This window comes from Neoarthrinium moseri, assembly GCF_022829205.1.
Source record: "Neoarthrinium moseri strain CBS 164.80 chromosome Unknown scaffold3_Wmoseri_CBS_16480, whole genome shotgun sequence".
Taxonomy (NCBI): domain Eukaryota; kingdom Fungi; phylum Ascomycota; class Sordariomycetes; order Amphisphaeriales; family Apiosporaceae; genus Neoarthrinium; species Neoarthrinium moseri.
This window is the reverse complement of record NW_026055117.1, coordinates 562,210-584,449: the sequence shown is the minus strand read 5'-3', so window position 1 is coordinate 584,449 and position 22,240 is coordinate 562,210. Positions and strand designations below refer to the sequence as shown.

At 51.8% G+C, this 22,240-nt stretch overlaps 8 protein-coding genes across 8 annotated transcripts; 3 read left to right on the top strand and 5 right to left on the bottom strand.

The window, feature by feature from the left end:
• Positions 1–1,555: 1,555 nt before the first annotated feature.
• Positions 1,556–3,236, bottom strand: JN550_001555 (uncharacterized protein; the record flags this gene model as incomplete). The annotated part of the gene is made up of 2 exons (XM_049312752.1): positions 1,556–1,892; positions 1,951–3,236. 2 exons carry the CDS (start codon positions 3,234–3,236, stop codon positions 1,556–1,558), a joined length of 1,623 nt encoding a protein of 540 aa, XP_049176406.1.
• Positions 3,237–4,361: 1,125 nt separating this feature from the next.
• Positions 4,362–5,303, top strand: JN550_001554 (uncharacterized protein; the record flags this gene model as incomplete). Its single annotated transcript, XM_049312751.1, has 2 exons — positions 4,362–4,443; positions 4,507–5,303. The coding sequence occupies 2 exons, from the start codon at positions 4,362–4,364 to the stop codon at positions 5,301–5,303; spliced, it is 879 nt and encodes a 292-aa protein (XP_049176405.1).
• A 307-nt stretch (positions 5,304–5,610) lies between these two features.
• Positions 5,611–7,355, top strand: JN550_001553 (uncharacterized protein; the record flags this gene model as incomplete). The annotated part of the gene is made up of 2 exons (XM_049312750.1): positions 5,611–5,848; positions 5,899–7,355. The coding sequence occupies 2 exons, from the start codon at positions 5,611–5,613 to the stop codon at positions 7,353–7,355; spliced, it is 1,695 nt and encodes a 564-aa protein (XP_049176404.1).
• Positions 7,356–7,428: 73 nt separating this feature from the next.
• Positions 7,429–8,382, bottom strand: JN550_001552 (uncharacterized protein; the record flags this gene model as incomplete). Its single annotated transcript, XM_049312749.1, has 1 exon — positions 7,429–8,382. One exon carries the CDS (start codon positions 8,380–8,382, stop codon positions 7,429–7,431), a length of 954 nt encoding a protein of 317 aa, XP_049176403.1.
• Positions 8,383–9,013: 631 nt separating this feature from the next.
• On the bottom strand, positions 9,014–9,748 carry JN550_001551 (uncharacterized protein; the record flags this gene model as incomplete). Its single annotated transcript, XM_049312747.1, has 1 exon — positions 9,014–9,748. One exon carries the CDS (start codon positions 9,746–9,748, stop codon positions 9,014–9,016), a length of 735 nt encoding a protein of 244 aa, XP_049176402.1.
• Positions 9,749–11,996: 2,248 nt separating this feature from the next.
• Positions 11,997–18,512, top strand: JN550_001550 (uncharacterized protein; the record flags this gene model as incomplete). The annotated part of the gene is made up of 4 exons (XM_049312746.1): positions 11,997–12,473; positions 12,543–12,882; positions 12,943–13,218; positions 13,330–18,512. The coding sequence occupies 4 exons, from the start codon at positions 11,997–11,999 to the stop codon at positions 18,510–18,512; spliced, it is 6,276 nt and encodes a 2,091-aa protein (XP_049176401.1).
• A 430-nt stretch (positions 18,513–18,942) lies between these two features.
• Positions 18,943–19,238, bottom strand: JN550_001549 (uncharacterized protein; the record flags this gene model as incomplete). Its single annotated transcript, XM_049312745.1, has 2 exons — positions 18,943–19,145; positions 19,202–19,238. 2 exons carry the CDS (start codon positions 19,236–19,238, stop codon positions 18,943–18,945), a joined length of 240 nt encoding a protein of 79 aa, XP_049176400.1.
• A 124-nt stretch (positions 19,239–19,362) lies between these two features.
• Positions 19,363–20,055, bottom strand: JN550_001548 (uncharacterized protein; the record flags this gene model as incomplete). The annotated part of the gene is made up of 1 exon (XM_049312744.1): positions 19,363–20,055. The coding sequence occupies one exon, from the start codon at positions 20,053–20,055 to the stop codon at positions 19,363–19,365; it is 693 nt and encodes a 230-aa protein (XP_049176399.1).
• Positions 20,056–22,240: the final 2,185 nt, after the last annotated feature.

Sequence of the window (22,240 nt, the reverse complement as noted above, 5' to 3'; positions counted from 1 at the left end):
GCTGCTGTGTAACGAAAGCAATCCGCTTGGTCCTTGAGGTCACAATACTTGAAGTTTTGCGGTCAGCCATATTCAATATGAGATCTGTCTTCGCAAAATCGGATCGCAACAATGTGAACACTTATCTTGCCTTTCCCACCGCAGTCTTTACAGTCTGTGATGATCCCAGCTCTGCGGAATATTTATCATCATCGACAGCGTGAGAACGCGGCCGGGGACTTGGCCACGGCTGCTGATTGCACACATGGTTACTCAGTAACGCTGATCGAGGGATGTTCCCGGATCCTTGGGTGAGGGAAGGCGGAGAGCAACTTGTATTCAGGAGCCCTCACGTGAGTCGGCTTGGTCATTCATCCGAGGTGTATTGATTGCATAGATTGCAAAGTAGATCCTAGAGGTCCCTAGGAATAGTTGAAAAGCCATTTGGCCCATTTCTCAGTTGTTTCTGCAAGGGAGCCTCACATCCATTGTCTTATCCTGCGCGGCTCTCGCCCGAGCGGTGTTGCGTTGCATTCGCTTCGACATCGTGTTACCGGATTTCTACGTTTGCCATGCACGAGCTGCATTCATGGTACATCTTCCAGAGTCTGTGCCATAGAAGGCGCCATGTTCAGCCGATAAGTTGAGTAATTACCCGATGACTATTTCTATACGGCAAACATCAAGGAACAAATCATAGACCAGAGCAAGATATGAAGATTGACTCCATACGGAGTAGCCACGGCCGGAGCATGCACAACTCGATGCACTGCTAAAGCTTTCCTTTGCGTTTCTTCGGGCTCAAGGTCATTGATCACTGAATTTATTGTGATAGTCCAGACTAGGGCTGACCTTGCGATCCTATCAATGACAATCTCATTGCCATTGTATTCCTGGTAATGATCGTCGCTCAACGAAACTAGGCCAAAAATACGTCAAAGAGCGACAATGCTGTGTTATCTCTGAAGGAACAAGGGAAGGGGAGGGAGTTCGTCATGAGTAACGAAAGGTTTGTCGTAATAATTATCGAAGAAGCTTGTGTTGGTCCTCCGAGCAGCTCTCCCCCCGAAAATCCCAGAAAATCTGATAGTCACCGTTGTGAGGCTCAGAAAACGCATGCCTTCCTGTCGTAGCGTTCTTTGGCTACAGGTATTCATCTCAAATTCTTCGAATGGGTTCCTGATGTCCAAGTAATGAAGGTGCCAGCCATGTTTACCTTTCGGTTTATAAAGCTCCAGGTCCAGCTTCAGGTAGGTCCATGGACAACGCAATGAGATCGAAGCGTACACGACCTTCCCGGAGCTATTACGCTACAAGGCATAATCCCTTTCCGAAATAGTAAAGCGGCTGATTCGACTTCATTCATATGGACTGTTCTTATTGTGTTCTCTTCTGACGTTTAAATACAATTAACAGTAGTTTGCACGTATTCGAGAGGTCCTATAACCTCTCGTTCCCCGATGAGCTCATATTACAGATGCAATGCGGTTGTTCCAGTCTGGTTGATTCACATCTACGGATTTCATTGTGATTTATGTACTATACATTACTTGAGTACCTGCCCTATCCGTGGTGATTATCGCCCAGGCGCGAGTCTCCAAGCTCTCAGAGGCAGGCTTTGGAGATGCATAACCTTGGGTCGAATGTACATCGTGAAGGTGACCACGCCGACAATGACACAGATGATGTTGACAATGTAGTATCCATCACGGAGCATCTCGCAAGACCCGCCGCCGTTGATGCATAACTCCTTGTCGGGCTGCATCGCGCAAGAGAAGGGCTTGGTGACAAGCGGAGACTTCAAGGTTGTAGTGTCAACCTTGGTCGTTGGTGGGTAGCATGTCGCCTCTGTGAAGTAATCAACCAGGCGAAGGACAAAGAACTTGGGGAATGTGCCACCCAGGTTGGAGACGCTGAATTTCAAGTTAGCTGAAGGGGCTCCACTATTTAGAAGAGAGCGAGGGCACTTACGTTGCAAGGAGTGTCATATAAGTGCCACCGATCACAGGATCGGCAACCCTCGCATGGAAAGCAGAAATGGCGACAAACATGATGGTGTTGGTGAAAGTAGAGAAGATGTGCTCTCCAATAACGACCAGCATATACCAAGGCGTAACGCCACCGGCAGGGAAGATCATGACGGTGAACTGCGCAAGGATGGCAGCAGCCAAGCGACCCATAAAACCCCAGCACCAAAGCTTCATCGGGGTATACTCCTGAGACCACTTGCCGGCATAGTAACCCAACCCAATCTCGAAGGGGAAATCGATCAAGACCGTAAGAGCCATGTTTTCTTTACCAAAACCCTTGTCCAAAAGCTTGAGGTTGGTGACGCCGTCGTTAGCTTGGAAACCAATCTTGGCAATCAAGTGAACGACAATGATGGTTTGAATATTCTTGAGCTTCAGGACACCCCACATAATCTTGTAGACGTCCCAGATACCATCCTCGTTGCGGGTTTTCTCCTCCTTCTTCAGGACCGCGAGCGCGAGAGTGACGAAGATGTAGGCCCAACCCCAGAAAGTCAAATACCCGCCTAGACTCAACAGACCAGTCTCGAGGGGTTCGGATCTAAACCATTTGTTCGCAAAGTCCTTCGAGTTGAATGCCAGGAAAACGGTATACGACAAGAACTGTCCAGCGGTGAGACCGACAGTCTGCGCAGTCGAGGCGTAGGATACATTGCCAGGCGTCAGGAGGGTGAGAGCCCAACCATCCACGGCAATATCCTGAGTGGCGCACATGAACACGAGGAAGAACCACCAGCCGGTGAAGTTCCAAACGGTCGGGCCACCTGGCTTTCCGGTAGTTGACATCCAGTCCTCCACCACCGACCCCAGTATCAACATGCCAAACCCAGATATCAGCTGAATAGGTAGGATCCAACTCTTTCTCCTGCCAACCTTGGGGCTCCACCATGCGTCCACGATGGGACTCCAGAGCAGCTTCAGCGAGTAGGGGTATCCGGCCAAGCTGAAGATTCCGATCTCGCCATAAGACAGATGCTCCTTGAGGAGGAATGGCACAGATCCATGCGCCAGCCCCATGGGGATACCCTGCAGAAAGTAGAGCAGTACGAGCAGACCAAAGTTCTTCTGGTCCTGCTTCGGCAGCTCCCAGAAGCCATGGTTATTAACCGTTGGCGTCTTGGGGACGGGGTCGTCCAGGGTGAAGGACTCGCGCGCCATCAGATTCCCGGTGACCTGGCTCGAGTCGGTCTTCTGGGCAGTTTTCCGACGATATTCGGTGTTTTCCATGCTGCCGTCGAGTGATCCGTTCGAACGGGTACCCGTCGAGACCGATAGTTTGTCTCGATTCGGCGACTTCGAGCGTCTGGTTCTGACACCCATAGGTTATTCTTGGGAGCGTGTGGATGCGGGCCAAGGTAAGGTGTGCGGTGCGGCGCGGCGCGGGCGAGGGACAATGTGCGGTCCGAGTGCTATCGACGTGTCTGTCGCAAAAAGCAAAACTGCAAAGCGGGCGGAAGGGAGTCTTATCGAGCAGGGACGAGTATGTCTGAGAATCTCTCGAGACACGAGCAGCGAGAGACGAAGAACAGATTGCACTAGATTAGAGTATTACCAGATCGAGGCGTCAGGCACCACTGCACAATGACAAATGGTCGCCTGCAGGGGAAAGTAGCCTCTGCCTGTGGTATCGGGCCCCGAGTAAGGCTGCCGGGTATGCGCTGGTATTTTTTGCCGCTTGAATGATATTGGCTGCTGAGGATATCTTCAACGGCTGTCTGCCAATGACTCGTCACGGTTTAGGGAAGAGAAAGAGCAACTGTGGCCTCTTGAACTTTGGCGACTAGTTTGAAGTGGCAAAGAGGAGCCTCGACCGAATAGGAATTATCTGGGATGGCAAGAAAATGGATCGCAAGTCGTGCGTGAGAATCAGAGTCCCAGCGGATAAAGAATACGGTCCCCCTCAGTCCATCGTGGACCCAAAACTGCGTCCTGCCTCAAACGAACAAAGAGGACAGCGCTGCAACTCGCTAGCTGGGATACCTCCAGGTATCGACAAGGGAAAGGCGGCGGCTCGGCGGCCGTCGTATTCAGCACCCCGGACCACCCAAAGATCCGGTCCGACCAGGGGCCGTCAGCGCTAAAGGCCTCGGGACAGCCTAACGCAAACGCATACGGTAGAGAACAGTACTGTAGAGTTTTGGGTAACCCCACTCCCGATAAGATAGACAATAGGCAGTTAGCGTCGACAGTGCAGGCGGCGGGCGAGCAGGCCTCGGGATCCTCCGAGTCCCAGTTGAGATCGCGCGTCAAACAAAGTCACGGTCCAGAGATTCAGCGGCAGCGTGACTGCGACCAGATGACAAAAGAATCACCGCCACACATACTGCGCGCCCAGGGAACTCGCCGCCAATAATGGCCTCTAGAGGATCACCATCGCCTGACTTATCAGTGGCCGATTTATTGGACAATGAGATTGCCAAGCTGAGAGCTCAAGGTACCGCGCGTGCTCCCCTGATGTAAACAAAAAGGGAGGGACTTATACTGATGCGACCACCAGTGGAATCGTTGAAGAGTGAACTGCAAATTCAAACCACGACTCTACTCGTGGCGGACTCGACGCGCAGCATTCTCAAGAGTCGGACTAGGAAGGCCTCACGAAATGATGCGGCCGCAAGTACAAGGCTCTTGGCGCAGTCCGAGAAGCAGACTGCGCATAAACAGCAGGGTCTCTACAGAGCATGCGCCTCCATCACCGCTCTCAAAATCCTCGATCCGGACCCAAATGCTGTCGACGGCGGCAACGTACTGGGACTGCGTTTCGAAGTCATGTCGAGATCCAGGTTCATCAGACCCTACTACGTCATGCTGAACAGGCCGTATCCGAATTCACGCCATCTACGCGTCCATCGACATACGGTGCCGCCGTGCATCCCTCTCTCCGGCCTCGCAGCTCGGTACCTACCAGCGCCCAAAGCAAGCGACGACGAGGCTGCGGCGCGTAGCCAGGATCTTTCGCATTTTGCGCGTGCACTCAGGAGAGAGTTGGTACGGTACCAGAACCGAATTGCCACAATTGGTGATCTGAGGAAAGCAGCCGGGCTTGGAAGCAGCAAAGGCAAAGGCAAGCAGCTCGAAGCTCCAATATCTGAGATCAGCGCGGCGGATGCAGAGGCCAAACAAATACGTGTGGAATGGGAAGACGGACGTACTGGCCGCCTAGTCATGGACGACGATGGGAAATTGGTGAAAATGGTCGCCCAAGGAGAAAATGGACGAGATCGGGAGGCCGTCAGGCAGTTGCTTGGTGGCAGTATCCGTATTGACGATCTGGTTCGGCGGCTCGACAATTCGTGAGGGCAGAAGGGTTTGGACCAACCAGTCACGTCTAGAACAAATACACTATACCCATTCCTAAATCCATTTCTAAACGCTCTGTGTCTGTATCAATTACTATCCTACGACGGTGGTAAAACGAGTTGATCCCCCGAAGCGGTTCCTTGGCATTTGCGGATACCTTTTCCTATCAGTACGCGCCCCGCATCATCAATGGTACCTCACCTACAATTGAAATCACGCAGTACCTACAACTGCAATTTCCTCGCGATTTTTCAGGTTGGCCCGCGGAAATCACAGGAATTTGGGCGGTTCAGACACGGTCAAAATGAGGTCCATTAGAGAAGTGAGCATGCTGACTACTACTCTACTTGCTTTGGCGGGTCTTAGCGAAGCAGTCCAATACGGCAACAATCATGTTGCCGTATCAAGGGACAAGGATCTGGTGGCAGCAAACTTCCCCGATGTTGCTGTTGACTTGCTGTCACCAGCTTTCAGAGCTCCAGACAGTGTACCAGAAGGAATTGCGGAGGGGACTGAAGGACCGACTGACGATGCTACACTTGGTAAGTCAAATTGTCACCTATGACACCTATAAGATTTAACAACGAAGTAGACCGTTTCGTACAGTCTATCGCTAGTAGAAATTCTTGGATGAACTATAATCTAGCCGACTTCACGTCTGAAGAAGGCCGTCCATTCCCCTATCTTTATCTATCAACATCATCGTCACACTTCGAGCAGGCTGGGAACACTTCAAAGCTGCGCGTTTGGCTTCAAGGTGGTGTTCACGGAAACGAGCCCGCTGGCGATCAGGGGTTGTTGGCGCTGATTGGGAAACTCGATGCCAACCAGACCTGGGCCCAATCACTACTGCAAAAGATGGATATAGTCATCTGGCCGCGTTATAATCCCGACGGCGTGGCGAATTTCCAGCGCGCTCTCGCGACAAACCTGGACCCTAACCGCGAGCACACAAAATTGAACAGACAGCAGACTCGCGATATAAAGAAGCTGTTCAGCGCATTCTCACCACATGTCACTGTCGACATGCACGAGTTCACCCCACGCAACTTTGGAAATTATAGGCATGGCATGGACGCGTTGGTAGCAGCAGGCAAGAACCTCAACATCCATGCCGAAATACGGAATATCTCAGAGCGACTCTTTGTTGCCGATATTGGCCGAGCGTTGGATTCACAAGGCTTCAGATGGGACCCGTACTTCACCGGTTCCTACAACTCCATCACGGGCACTATCAATCTAGAAGAGGCCGAAAGCGACGCCAAGAGCGGAAGGAATAATTATGCCATGAATCAGTGCATCACGATCCTCTGCGAGTTCCGAGGCATCGGTCTCGCCGATCAACATTTCCAGCGCCGCGTTGCAACCGCGTTGACCATGGTGTCGGCTATCCTGCAGACAACCCACGATCACGCAGATCTCGTGTACGCAACCGTCGAGGGAGCTATACAGAAATACATCAAGAGCGATGAGGACATCGTGATTTCGGACTATTCTGACATCGTTGACCGAAATGTCACATTCATCGACACCACCAACGGCGACGTTGTGCAGGTGCCCACCCGGTGGGCGAGCACGACGCCTACGTTTGCCAACTTGACCAAGTCCAGACCAGAAGCTTACCTCATACCGCGCGCGTGGTCCGACTTGGCCTCTCGACTGCGCGATGCTGGCGTTGAGGTTCAGACCCTTGAGTCTGTCTACAGCGGTACCGTGGAAGCTCTGAAGATCACCTCGGCTTCGATCGCTGGCTACTACTACGAAGGCGCCGTTGGAGTGACTATACAGACTGAGCCAGTTGAGCGGAACATTACCTTACCCGAGGGCAGTTTCTGGGTCAGCACACGGCAGAAGAATGCCGCATTAGCTTTCGCTACTCTCGAACCCGAGGGGCTTGACTCGTATGCCAGTTTCAACCTGGTTCCCGTGAACGAGGGGGATGAGTATCCAATTTTCAGGATCATGAAATCTCATTTAGAAGCCGGGGGTCAGCTTGCAGCTCGACATGATAAAATTGCAGGTAACAGTCAGAAGCCATTTCAAATGTAAATAGTGCTTAATCTTGAATCAAGCAATAGATCCGCAATCATTATATGCTTGACAGTATGCTTTCACGAAGCTCCTAGGTCTTCCATGCCGGTGACCTCTTCTCCAGGAAAGCCCCTATGCCCTCTGCAGCATCGTCCGACCGAGCATGCAAAGCCATAACCCTTCCAGCCCACCGCATTGCCTTTTCATACCCATCCACACCATCCTCTGCCTCCTCATCGCGGAACCGATGAGCTTCCAGCTGTGTCCAGAAAGCCCACTTCCCCAGCGCCTGCGGCATCCCCGCCGTGTCCTCGGCCAGCCGCTCGACCATCTCCTTAACCCTCTTCTCCAAAGCTTCGTCGTCCACCACCGTCTCGATTGCGCCAGCGGGCATCTGGTCCGCCCGCACCGGCTCCGCAAGCGCCAGCATCCTGTACGCCAGCGGTGCCCCCAGCCGCCTGGCCACCGCCGTCGCCGGCGAGGTGCACGGCAGCCCGATCGCGGCACCCGGCAGGCGGAACGGGGTCTCCACCCGCGCGACGGGCAAGTCCGTGGTCAGCGCGAGCTGCGCACCGGCCGCGGTCGCCAGGCCCTGGACGACGCCGATGACGGGGGCCGGCGACCGACGGATCAGCGTCATGACCTCGGCGCAGAGGGCAAACGTCTCGCGCACCTCGGCGGGGCCGAGCCGGCTCAGCTCCTTCAGGTCGTGGCCGGCGCTGAAGACCGGGCCGGCGCTGCGGAGCACCAGGACCGTGGGCAGCCCGGCCCGCGCGCTGTGCCACTGCGCGCTGTGCAGTAGCCAGCCGTACTTCTGCACCGCCGAGGGGTCGGTCTGCGCCTGTGCTGCCTCAAAGCCATGGAGGAGATTGGGGTCGAAAGGCGGCAGTAGGCGGACCTTGTTGTCCACTGGCGAAGTGTTGTACTGGTGGAGCTGGTCCCGCAGATCCCGGAGTACAGAGAGCGACAGGGCGTTGCGGCTCTGGGGATTAGAGAGGGTCAGATATGCCGCTTTTGCGGGGAGCTTTGGCCATTTAGAAGCCATGATCGAGTGGTATCATTGTTTGGGATGTCGATATAAACCTATAACTGCGAGTAGTATTGTTTCTGGCAGATTGAGTATTGATGCAGTCCAACTCGGTACTTCCTGCGGGGAAGCCCCCTCCTTTACGATCCCACATGAGACTTTCTAGGAATAGCAGAGTCGTAAAGAGCCGTGAACTGCAAATGGATGAGGTCAGATCCAGCGGATTGGTGTTCTTGAGGACCAAATCAAGAAAAGTCTTTTGCTCTTTCTTTGGCTTGTGTAACAATCGGTCCTTCAGTGCACCTTAGACCAAGGATATATTTCTCCGGCTGGCAGGTAGATTAAAGAAAATCCTTGCGGAATAAGACACCTATGCAACGTAGTAATATATAGCGCAAGGTCCAAATCAAGTTGCCGGGAAGAGTACGAGAGTCCATAGTAGTTGATAGTCCATTATATTGCCATATTAACATCATTTAGTCCAAATACCCAGGTCCAAGTTTTCGGGTTCCCTGACTCCAATTACCTAAAAATAAAGAAAACTGATAAGTAGAACATGTCCTCCGCTATACCAAAACCATTAAACATTGATCTCGAAGTCACTGCCCTCCATAGCAGTCCGCACCCACCCCGCCCAACAAGAGCCAAATTAGATTATGGCAACTGCGAAAGCAGCAACGGCCAAGGCAGCTCCGGCTCCCTTGGCATTTGCCACGGCGGCAGCAGTGACAGGAGACTGAGTGCTTGTTGCAGTAGCAGATGTCTTGGCCGTGCTAGTAGTGCCGACGGTGGGAGGCTTGGTAATCTTGGTAGTCGGGAAGGACTCAGAGGTGGGAACGGGTAGAGGGACAGCAGGGTAAGAGGTGGCCTCGACCGAAGACGAGGTCTCTCCTGGGACGCTCTCGGAGTGGGTAGGGTTGGCAGGATAAGTCTCGCTGTAGGTACTAGGCGGCCCTGGAGGCACCACAACGGTGTCCGTAGGAGAGGGGAGGTAAGTGGTGACAGGCGACTTGCTACTTGTCGTGACGTAGGTCGTACCTTCTGACTCGGTCACGGAGCATAAAGTCGTGCTTACCGGGATGGAGATGATGGTCGTCGTGGGGCCTTCATCACAGTCGGTAGTCGAAGTTGTGACGCTGTAGACAGTTGAGGTCGTCCAGTGAGGTGGTTTGTCGCCCCACGACTTAGTAGTCTTAGGGGGCTTGTCAGTCGTCGTGCAGTCAGGAGGTCCAGGAGGGCCCGGAAGAGGTGGATAGCCATGGTCACCATCATGTCCGCCATGACCAGGCGGCGAGGGTGGACCTGGAAAAGGAGGATGACCATGGTCGCCTGTAGCGGCGACGACAGTCGCTAGAGTAACGAGGGTGATTGATGCGAGCTTCATTTTCGCTATCCAAGAAAGCTTCAGAAAAGAATGATTGAGATAAGTCCAAAGAGCAACGAGAGTTCCAAGAAGCGAATGTGGTGTATTCAAGATACTTGAATGACTTGGAAGGCAACGAGCGTGAAGGCAGTGACCTTACTACCAATGCCGGATCGTAGAACGGAACCTAAAGAGCAGGGCTCGAGGTAGCAAGGCCCCAGCGGGGTTTCGCAGTGATCCTTATAGTACGAGAAACTGACGACATATTGGACACTCGTTCGGTGACCCTCGCATCTGCCAGTGACCGGTTGCAAATGGCAAGTCATTGACACGGTGTTGGCCAAGGCTCCGGCCATGATGCCAAAAGGGTAAGGTCACGCCAACCCATGTCTGCAAAAGGTGTCCAAGCTCGGGCTATACATCTACTAGACGCCTCTGATAGGCTAGACACTATCCCATCATGCGGGACAACGGTGGCCAGCATAATTTGGGGTTCATGCTGAAAAAGGTTGTATTTATCCCCAAATGTACATATTTCCGAGGCTGAAAGGCCACTGATGTCACCCACCACACGCAGAGACCCCTACCAAATGCACTGTCGACCTCGTTCCTGCATCTGACCCAGGGGCTGGCCTTTCAACTTGTCCTAGACTACGACGTGTAAGGCGAATCAAGTGTAGCAGCGAAACGTCTTTGCCCCTCTTTGTCACCATGAAGAGGAGGGCACCGCCATGTCCTCGCGTTTCAGACAAACGGTGTTGGCTAGCTTTTCGACTCACGGAATCACTGAAGACGCAGTCTGTCGACAGTCAGCGCCAGTCAGGTGCCCTATCAAGACCTGAGCCGCGCTACTTCTAGCCTCAGCTTGAACTGAGCTATGCACAAAAGTGAACATGTGCACGCACGCATTACACTTGTGTACGAGACTGGCTATGTATAGAGCGTCTCTGTTCTACTACCGAGGCACGACTATCGCCAGGCCTGGCAAAAATGGACGACCAATAATGGTCGGGATTATTACCAAGCATGCTGGCGCTGAGCATTCCTTAACAAACTGACCGCGGTCTGGTGAGCAAAATCTGCACAAGCAGAAGCATGCATTTTGTACTTCGGATACTGTTGACCATCGAAACAACCGAAGACGCAGGCCTCGCCTGCACCATTGTGTAGGCATACTCGCCCAAAAGCTTTCACCGCATACAACATGTTCGAACGGTCAAACCTCATTTTTCAGACACCAGTGCCGGCGTAGGCTCCCGCTTTTCTTCTAGCACATGTGCAGTTTAAGCCCCTTCCAGGAGGCCTTTACGCACTGCCACACTATCAGACGGAGCTGTATGTTCGGTGTAATGCGGAATGAAATTGAAGCTTTGCTTGCATCGCGCTGGACGAACAATATTGGCAAAAGCCGAAGAAATGAAGGGGACCCCCACCTGTGACTTTCTAGATAAGCAAGTACGCTCAATGCTACCTCTGTGAAACATTTGAGGAACCAAAGCAAATAATACGGTAACTCCGGCGACCCGATATGATGTCAAGTACGTCAGTCCACTCAAAGAAGCAGAATTAGCACACGGCTTCTAAATCCCACTGGTCTGGCAGACCAACGCACGGAGATCAGGCCACTAAAATCTTTAGCGACAGGCAAAATAGTATAAGCTGCCAGTTTATACAAGCAAAACGAAGTGGACATACCATTGGACAAACAGGTCGGCGAGCTTGCGTCATGCATGCGTTATCACGCCATTAGCGACTTCTAGAGACAAATCGTCTTATGCATACTTCAATAGCTCAGGATGCACTCCCACATACTGTTCGGCGGCGAGCTGAACTGAAGAACTATTGCGCGTAATTAAATAGACAGTTCAAACGTCGATCAGTCGCTAAGCCATGTAATCCTTCCGTCAACAGTAGACTGGCCAATAACGATGTCGAGAAGATTCGGGGTCCCCATCCATACAGCATGTACAATGAGCTATGGCTGAGACATTGGCCATCTATCCGTGCCGTGCCGTATGTATTGCTTTTTCCCTGTCTTACCCGTCCGTTGGGAATCCACTGGATACTCTTAGTTTACGCCAATCACATGAAGTAACAGTGAATCGCAAGATCGTGAGGCATCGGCAAGCGAAGAGAAGTCCCATTCGCACCTGGAGAAGTTGCTCCTCGATGCTAACCCATGACTACCGATTGCCCGCTATAAGAATGACAACATCGTCCCAGCTCACATGGTTCGGGTGCTCCAGATTCAGGCCGTCATATCAGAACCATGTCGCCTTCCTCAGTCTTATCCGGTTCACAAGGAATGGGCCACGCCCATTCCTTTCACGAACGGCGCGTCACCTCCAGACAAGTATCGGGGATGCTTGAGAGCAGACTACTGCGTGCCAATGGCGGTCCGCGCCGGGACATGAGCAAACAACTCCTTCGCCAGGCGTCAATGACCATGGACACTTCGACTATTACCAGCGTCGTGTATTCGTTGAAGAGGCGCAGTGACAATGAGTTGGGCCACGACGTATCCGCTAGGTTGATGGGTGAGACCCATGATTCAATCCTCGATTGGATTGGTGCTCAGCGTATGAGCCATCTGCCACCTGAAGGCAGCAGTTATGACAAGGTGTTGGCGTGGACACAACTATTCGTCGAGAGACTCCATTCCTTCGAAATTGCCATTGAGGACTTTGCCGCGGATAGTGGTGTTGCCGCACACCTGGCTTATGGCTATTGTGCCATTCTGCTCGAAGTAAGTCCCTAGCAGTTGCAGCCACTGGTAAACCTTGAATCGAATTGCTAACATGCTGGTACACTATAGTTGGGCCAAGAGAATGCCCCGGCTCTCATGACCTCACTTGGATTCTTCTACAGCATCTCTATGTCTCTAGTCAATCTTCTAGAGCGTACTGAGATGTTTGGCGTGTCACAAGTCATCAGAGAGCAGCTGGTGCTCGCCCTAGCGGACCTGGTCACTCTTGTCGCTAGTGTAGCAACACACTTCCACAAGGCTATTAGTGGAGATTCAGATGAGTCCATATCCATCAACATCTACAGCAAATTCTCGGGGCAGATCCGGGCTTTCGAGGAGCGCTGCGAGAAGATCGCCGAATCCATGTGGCGCCATCAGTTGCTGGTTGATAACCTAGATGCCGAGGCCGGTAAGCATACTGCACTGTTCCTGCTTTCTTTGTACATCTGACTAATTGTGAGGCGAAAAGTGTCCGATGTCAAGTCCATCAAGCAATGGTTGACTCCAGAAGATCGTGCTTTGGCCAAGACCGCTGCAGGATCTTCTCTCTTGGCTCACGATCGTGAAGAGCTGACCTGTCTCTGGGTTGGCTCTCATCTTGCCCGGTTCCTCAAAGGGCAAGAAAAGATATTGTCCATCAGTGGCAAGCCAGGTAGTGGAAAGACGATTGTATCTTCCGTCATCGTCGATTACTTGCAACGACCAATTTCGGGTGTCCGCTACAATGCTTTGTTCATTCCGATAAGTAAGCATCCTAGTTACTTACATCTTATGGCGTTCTGCTCGCCATACCGTGGATCCTTCCTCAACACTTTTCACAATCTTCCTTTCCACTTCGACTAACAGCACTCTACAGATAGCAGAGTCTCCGCTGAAACCTCTTCTCGAGCTATTGCGAAAGCCATTCTAAGCCAGCTTTTTTCAAAGCGCATCGGTAACATTCAGCTCCTTCAGATATTAGTAGACGCCTTTGAACGGAGTCAGCAAGCCATATCCTCGGAGGAGTATGATAACATCGTATGGGAAGCCTTGGAGCGTGCACTTTCTGCTGTACTCCCCGGTGCCCGAGAGCTCGTCATTGTTGTGGACGGCATCGATGAATCCTCATTGGAAGAGGAAAAGTTGTTCCGGCGCCTCGCTAATGCCACAGAACATGGCATTAATGTCCGTCTCATCACCCTTGGGAAAACAAAGCACACAGCTCAGGGCCAGAAAAACCTCCAGGTCGGCCAAGAGTTGATCTTTGATGACATCATGGCCGTAATTCGAAGCCAATGGGAGTCGGACAATGAGTTCACTGAAATGTCTGAGTTTGAGCAAGAGTCGATAGTCACCAGGCTCACTGAGGCTTCTGCGGGATCGTTTCTCTGGGCAAAGCTTGCGGCAAGGCGTCTCCGCCGCGAGATCGGCGTCGATAAGTTCAAAGCAGCTATCGACAATGTGATTAAGACGAAACCCACCATCACCGATTTCGTTCAGCGGAACATCAAGTCATCTAGTGTGACTGATGATGCACGGCTCATGCTGATGTGGCTAGCCGTTGCCGAGCGCCCCTTATCATTGAGAGAGCTTGCCACGCTGGCATCCATCCAAGTCGAGAAGAATACCGTCTCAGACAAAGCGATTGACGTCCTGACAGTCATGAAGCATGTGCAAGGCCTCGTGTTCTTGCAAGATGGTCTTATGTACATCCGGCATGGCCTGATTCGTACCTCTTTACACGAGTTGATTGCGAAGGGAGAATTGGTGCCAGCAGTTGTTGATGCCCATGCAGACCTCACAACCCGCCTTCTTTTGTACATCAAGACTGCGTTAACTCACCAGAGTGCGCCATCTATCAAACCTCTCGAAGATGACGACAAGAGTCAACTGCTGAAGAAACATCCCTTGCTTGAGTTTGCTCTGCGCTATTGGCCCGTCCATCTTACTCGGTCGGCCGTCTATACAAGTGGAGGCCATAAAGGGGCAGCGAAGGCATTTGCAAAATTGTACCCGCACACCGTCACATCTATGCTCTTGCAGGCCAGCCTCTGGGAGCAATACCCAAAGCCATTGTTGCTCACATACCTGACAACCATCACCAACATTTACCGCGAGTGTTTCACTACCGCTAGTCCTTTAACACTTCAGTGCATCATCTACTTGGCAACAATTCATTCTCAAATTGAGCTGATTAACGAATCCGCCGCCTTTTTCTTCGAGGCAGCTTCTCTGAGCAGCAAACAGGACCCTGCCAACCACACTTTGACTTTGGAACTGGCCAATAAATATCTTGAGTTGACTGAGTCTAAGGTTACAAATTCCAAGACTGAAGTCATGATCAGGCGGGAAACTATGTTCTCAGTTTTGGTCGAGTGTTACAAGGCCAAATACGGTCAAACCTCGACGTATGTGGTCACTGCCCTCCGGCACCTGGTCGAGCACTATCGGTACATCAAGGAAGAAAAGAAATGCCAGACAATCATGGAATATGTTCATTCCATCACCGGCTCCAAGTCACAAAGTGGTACATTGGAAACTGATAATGAATTGCAAATCTCGTTGAGCAAGAGGAAGAAGTCTGCAACCACCACTGAAGGTGTTGCTCTCCATTTAGGGACCCAAGAGCGAGACGAACTCATCGAAGAGCTTGAATACTCCATCCAAAGAGCCGAGGAATGCGTGGTAGAGGGCCGCATTGAAGTGGCCGAGCGGTTGTACATCGAGGCATGGCAGCATGTCAGCCACGAATATCGCATCCATCGCTCCGAGGTCTGGGCGGACCGTAACTTGAGTGCGCAATTGAGCTACTCCAAGTTCTTGCTGTCACAGAAGAGATCGTCGGAGGCATCTTCCATTCTTGTCAGTGTCTGGGAAGAATACAGGCAGTCAACAGGACTGTTAACCGAAAGTTCTGTCCTAATGCTCGTACAAGTTGCTCACAGTCTGAAGTCGATGAGCCATGCGTCAGTGTCTTTGACCATCTTCAAGTTCTGCTTGCAGTACTTCCAGGCCACCAACCGTGTCAATACATCAGCGTACAAGGAGATCGAGCAAGCCATACGGATCACGTCGCAAGAGATTGCAAAGTCAGCTAGCTCCTCTCTGGCTGACATATCTGAAACGACCTTGATGGAAATGATATATGAACGTACCAGTTCCATCACCACCGTTGATCAATCCACATTTGCATCTATCGACAACCTTGTTTCGCTATTCGCCTCACAGAACCGCTGGCATGACGCAAGCCAGTTTATCGAGAAAGTGCTTCAGGGTATTTGGCCTTCGCTGTTCAGTCCTAACGTGCAGGATGTTGCGCTTGTTCAGGAGCACGTCGACAGCTGTGTAGGTCTCGCAGTGCGTCTTGCAGAGTGCTATCATTCCCAAAGGTGCCGGGACAAAGAGGAAAACATTCGGGTCCGTGTTTATCGTGCCTTGCGATCAGGTCGCAAAGTTGACGACAAGCTACGAGAGTCTGCCGTCAGTCAGCTGCTATCGCTTTACAGCCAGACTTCGCAAAAGGACTCGGCCATCACTATCCGCCAGGAGATGCTGGATGACTTGACAGAGTGTCATGGTGAGCAGCATGCTAGCGTCATCAAGGCACTGTGGGAGTTGGCAGAGTTCACTCGCCCATGGCCCATATTTGTCGAGTACTATCAGAGAATCATCCGCAATCTCAATAAGGACACCGAAGTCAGCAAGTCTGCGGCCCTCAAGCCTATCGTGATTGTCTCGGCTGAGCTCTGGAACAAGGGAGCCCTATCCGAGGCGTTGCCCTACTACAGAACGCTTATCAACACCTTCGTCGCGGCTCCGAAACTGAGCCCCTTATTCCAGGATGCGCCACTGGTGCGAGAGTCTTTCGATCGCTACATGGCCTGCCTACGACATTCCCGGACGACTTTCACGGCTGTCTACAAGATTGCTTCCGAGTATCAGGTTCAATGTAAGACGGTCTTTGGTACTTCAGCATCCATCACCATTCACGCCACCCTGACCCTAGCTGAGGTGTGCCAGGACTCCAAGAGCACTGAAGCGCAGGTCATTACGCTGTACGAAGAACTTTTGACATTGAAATCTGACGAAATCAATCGTAAAGATATATCAGCAGCTTTGGAGATCTTGTACGAAAAGCAAACTGCAATGGTCATGTCGAAGAGCTCGACTACTGTCTCGTCGTCGCAGGTTGATCGCGCTGTCAAGGTTCTGCACAAGCGTGTTACTACAGTTCGCGAAACACACGGATGGGCCCATGAGGAGTCCCTCCATCAGCTTACAGAGCTCGTTCGCTTCCACAGCAAGCAAGGCGAGACTGAGGTAGTATCACGCGAACTCAAGGAGGCGACTGTCAAGATCCTTTCTACCAAGACCACCTCTACTCAGCTGATCACTGCCGCGTCGACTATTGCTTCGAGCTATGTGGCTTGCAATCAGTTGAGTCAGGTCACTGAGCTCACTGAGAGCCTTTATCGCCAGATTATGGTTAAGGATACCACGAGCGTCAAGACATGCCAGTTTGACCTGACGGCAAAGGGCCGCGAAAGCCTCGTCTTTGTAGCCCAGCTTGAGTACAGTCTCCGTCGGGGCTCGTCTACCTTGACCGAGATCATGGCGACACTGACTACTCAGTATGCATACTTTGACGAGTTCAGGGCCATGACACGGTCGAAGTCCAGCAAGTTCCTCGACGTGTCCGTGGCTACTGCCCGCCTCCATGCGTACTTGATTAAGTGCGCCCGTGACACCGTGGCTTCTCAGGTCTTTGATCAATACTTCCACTGGGTTAGCGATGCCAAGTCGAAGTACGTGAAGCAGGCCAACCTGTCCACGATTCAGACCAAGACCTTCCTGCATGCTGTTCTAGACCATCTGAGCACACACAAATCGAAAGACGTCGTGCGCACTGTCGGCATCATCGGCAGCACTAAGGTTCCCAAGCTCTTGGATGAGAAACGCTACCAAGACGCATGCGACTTGGCGATCGCGTGCTTCAAGTTCATTGCCGCAAAGCCTGAGGCGTATCGCACACCTATCATGGTGAAGCTGGTACTGACCTCGGGGATGTCCCTCGGCAGTCGCGTGTCAAACAAGGGAGTTAACAATGCCGCGCGCGCGGCGCTCCTTCGAACGTCTGAGATTATCGTCTCCGATGTTCTCCGTGTGATGACTGAAATGAACATTAACCTGGCGAAGCTGGAGTTGGTACACCTGAACCAGCTTGTCATCCTCTTGGGCGCGCAGGAGAACCATGAGACTCTTGCGAGCTTGCTGACGATGCTTTGGAACAGCCGCGAGGCACAACGTGACTGGGATCCTGCTGTAACATTTACCCTGGCCCGGCGCTATATCTTGGCCCGCTATGTGGTCGGCGATACAATCGCTGCCCTGCGCATCGCTGAACACATAGTCTACAACTGCCGTAGGGTTCATGGCCTCTACCATCCCTCTACACTGGAGATGTCCACCCTGCTGTCACAGCTATACTCGGGTCTTGCGCAACGACACCACCAGCAGGCAACTGCCGCTACCAACGGGCAGAAGAGCGGCTCGACAGGGGCTAAGGAGATGGCAAACCGCTACTACAAGAAGAGCGCCACTCTTCATGAGAATATCCTTCGCGGCTTCAGCGACCCCGACTTTGCAAGCATGGACGGCGGCTCCTTGATGGATAGGATGGACGGCGCTTCCAGCGTCGAAGGCGGGTCCATCACGCCACTGCATGCAATCCGCGGCACCAGTCCCGTCCGCGGACATGTCGAGTCCGAAGGGCAGTGTGTCCGTCGCCACCTTCGACTCCTCAAGCTGGCCCTCCAGCGCTTGGGCAGTTGGCCTAAGGACTATGCCGAATATGAACGTTTGAATGCAGACGTGTTTGCACAGTACACCGATGACTTGAAGGGTGTAGAGGGAGTAGAGAAGTGGGACCTCAAAGCGTTCGGTGATAGCAAGGCCGAGGCAGATATTGACCTTCTTAGGCCAGAAGATCTGCAGAATTGGGAACTGATCGATGAACGCCAGTCTACCAACGGCCACACACAGGAGGAGGAAGAACTGTAAGGGGGTCTGCAATGGGTCTGTCGCCAGGCCGATGTGAAGGTGTCTGGGGCTTCGCATGGTTGGCAGGACGGATGCGACCTTTGTTCTTGTGTACTTTACTGTAGGATAGGACAGTGTGGTTTTCTCTTTCTTTTTTCTAGACAGTTCGCCCGAAGACATTCCCTTATTTATTGATGCACCTTTCGCTACCGCTGGATCCCTGATGCGTGTTTCAAGGCTTTGTAGATTCATAAGATAGCGCATCGTCAGAATCACTTCTCCTATCGTCGTAGGAGGCATTCATTACGACATGTGCTTGTAATTGCACGATTTGTATTATTATACGAGCTTTGCGCATGATGCTACCCTGCAATGAAGGAAGCCGTCGGGGATATGAACGGAGCAACTGTTCGCTGAGCACCCAAGTGCTTCAGGTGTTTTCTTGAACGTATTACAGTGCTGTGCCGTGGTACTGGTTACCGGTGCTAAGAACATCTCGACCCTGGCAGTACCTCCCTATATGATGTGACCGCGGCATAGACCACCGCTGTCCGAGACGCACAATGCTATCTTCTTGTGGCACGCTATGCGTTGCCTGCAAATAGTATATCATGTAGACGGTCGCCGTCTCGAGATGACGTGCTTCTTCAAGCGCTACGCCGTACCGTTAGTTTTGCGAGGCCTGCGATAATGTTCAAGTCAGAACTTACTAGCATGGACCTGATTTGGACGTTCGACGCCTTCCATTGTCGCTGCAGAAGCATGAAGCGAGTCTGTTGACGGGAGGCAGTGGGACCTGCAGCAGTTGACAGGTATAGGGTATACACATATCGCAAGGTACCAAGATTGCCTTCTTTCTCCAGGGACAACTTCACCAGTCCAATTTCTCCCGTGGCTGCTGTTCAATCTTGACCTCTTTTTTCTCCAATACAGCAGGCGTATGTGTTTCCGGAATAAGATCTAGAATTTGGCGATGAATAGCCCACTTGGCAAGTTGAATATCAATGATACCATTCCACTTTACGATCAATGGGTGGGCGGCTGCCACGTCTTCGAAGAGAATGTCGCTTTCTGGCCGGTGGGCTTGAAGTTCATATTTCCACGTGCCATCGGTTTCCCAATATCTCTCGTTGAAGATCCCCTCCGTGCTCAGGTCCTTTCGAGCATCTTCAAGCAATTGTTGGGCATGCAAGAAGTCATCGTCGTTGCCGGCGCGCAAGGCATCGGTTATCCCCTCCAGGAAACCTATCACCTGCCCTGCCTTCAGACCAACATTGGCTCCCAGGCTAAAGCCTTCATCGAACCCCGCCTGGATGCTCTTAGCTTTGGCTGCAGCAATGCCTTCGCGATACCCGGAAGTGGCGTGTTCCGTTTGCAGTCGTCGTACATCCGATGGGTGTGACTCTCTGGCCTCCGGACGGTCCTCCGACTCGAATGCGGGGGAACCAGCGTCTGACCCGAAAACATCATCTAGGGGATCATCGGCCGGTGGCGCTGGGTCTGCCGTAGAAATCATTTGGATCATGAGATCTTCATCTCGGGAGTCCCGCGGTGCCATGTGCATTTTGCCCTGCTCTGTCTGTCCCTCTGATTCTGATGATTGTATGAATTGAGAGCACGATCGCCAGTGAAATTTTTGGGGTGACTCAACACAGTGTTGTCTACTTCGTTCGGTGAAATTATACTGTGTACGACACTGTATTCATTACTCCTGAGTTTGCAGGCTTGGTCCCTCACATGTAACAATTATTTACGAGAAATGGCATGTAAGAACTACATTAGTGCTCAAGAAGTGGATAAATATCCGTTGGGATCGGCTGAGGTGATTTTGGTCCATGTTTATCCGTCCTTCAAGTCACCAACACGGAACACGAAGAATGCGCAGTATACCGTTACTACCGGCTGCACACGATCACAAGGCCTGGACTTGCACCATCTCTAATAACGGTATCAGTCGTGTGGAATCTAATAATAGCATAGTTGCACTAACCTAACGGTGCGGTGCGATGTTAGACTTGGCATGGTTTTACACGAAGTTATATGGCAATGCCATTCTAAGAATCCAGTTGCAAAGACTACATGTTAGAGCAAGCGGCCTAGCTTTCCTGTGCTGCTGTGTATATGTACCAGTCGTCTCTATTATGGTTTGGTCTTGGTTGTGTAATTACCACCTTCGGACATTAACAGTTTATGTGGACAGCTGGGAAGAGGCACTTCATATGTTGGAAGCAAGGAGGTTGACTTACCCTTACAGTAAAGAGACAGAAGGGCCTCTCGAGGAAACTTAATGGTATAGGAAGAATAGCAGGACGACTGCTTTGCAGAATGGAAGGCAACTTGACAAAAACACAGCCGTATGGCCGGAGACGAGCAGTCCTCGCTACCACTCTAAGAGTCCGGCAGCAAAAACGTAAACAACCCCATGCGAGATTCGAACCCGCGACCCTTGGCGCCGGAAACCAAAGAGCTAACCACTGCTCCAATGGGGCGTTGTACACATGTTGCCCACGTGGGCTGTTGATGGCAAATCCGCAGATGAGACTTATCGTCATCGTCGACGTCTGCCTAGATCAGATGAGAGATTGAATGGGAAGTGACTTGCTCACGTGGCCGCTCGTTTGGGTTGCTCTGGACGCCAAATTCTCAGACGAGAGGAAGGCGAGGCTGCATCAGGGCCCGATCATGTACCTTCCCGTTCCTACTTGCGCGGTAGACTCCCCATGTTCTTGCTTGACTCAACAATCCGTCACGGCTTTGGACAGCATGAATTCACCCAGGCCTAGGCACTCAGACTTCAGGGCACTCAACTCGAAATTCTGTAAATGTCGAGTGTTTCAAAATTGGAAAACTTTACCGCACTCCCTCTACGGTATTTCATAGCTCCCATCGGACACCAGTACTGCTGATCGGATGCCGTAATAGCACCCTTAAATCAACTTTGAAGAGTTTGATCGGACATATACTTCATGGGGAATTTTCAGATCTATCTGATATCTACTGGTCGGTATCTGGGGCCTAACGATGTCCAAGACCTGATTCGGTGCGATACTCTGTGCGATGCGTAGCAGTGGAAGGAAGGCTAGCCTTCGAATGTTAATTTAAACAGGGTATGAGTAAGTGATATTCGCAGCTCAAGAGGATCATCTTGTCAGTGTCGCAGGTGTCTTCACATGACGTGATGATTAATTCAATGTAAGCTGGTGATGAAAAGTCCCACTAGGAGTTGCGTATGTGTAAGGTATTTTCACAACTAGCAAAAAGTCGCAGCGGCATGTTGAAACACGAAATGATATTGTTATTATGGTGCCATTCACCAGTTCTGATCAAAAGAGATGTGTGTCTGCCATCAAGCTTAACAAGGCATCCAGGACGTTCAGTAGTGATGAGCCACCGTCAGCCCTATGCGCTGCGCTGCAGCGGCAACGGCTACCCGGCTGGGCTTTATAGCATCTCGGATATACACCCTAGGGCAATTCCGGCTTAGTGGAATGCAGAAACAGGTCGACGCCATAGGTTTCCCCAATGCTAATTCTCCATATCAATTGGCGGTAGGATTTCGTTAACAAATGTCTTTGCATGCCGCTCAACAGATCCGAGTCGGCCGGGCCAATCACATACCTACAGGTGCATGGCGAAAGCAATCCTCCATGTGCCTTGACTAAGATGCAATCTCGCAACAGGAGCCGAAGAGAGGAGGCGGGATAACCCTTGGCCGTGCCTGTCTAGTCTCGATACATATTCAAGTTCTT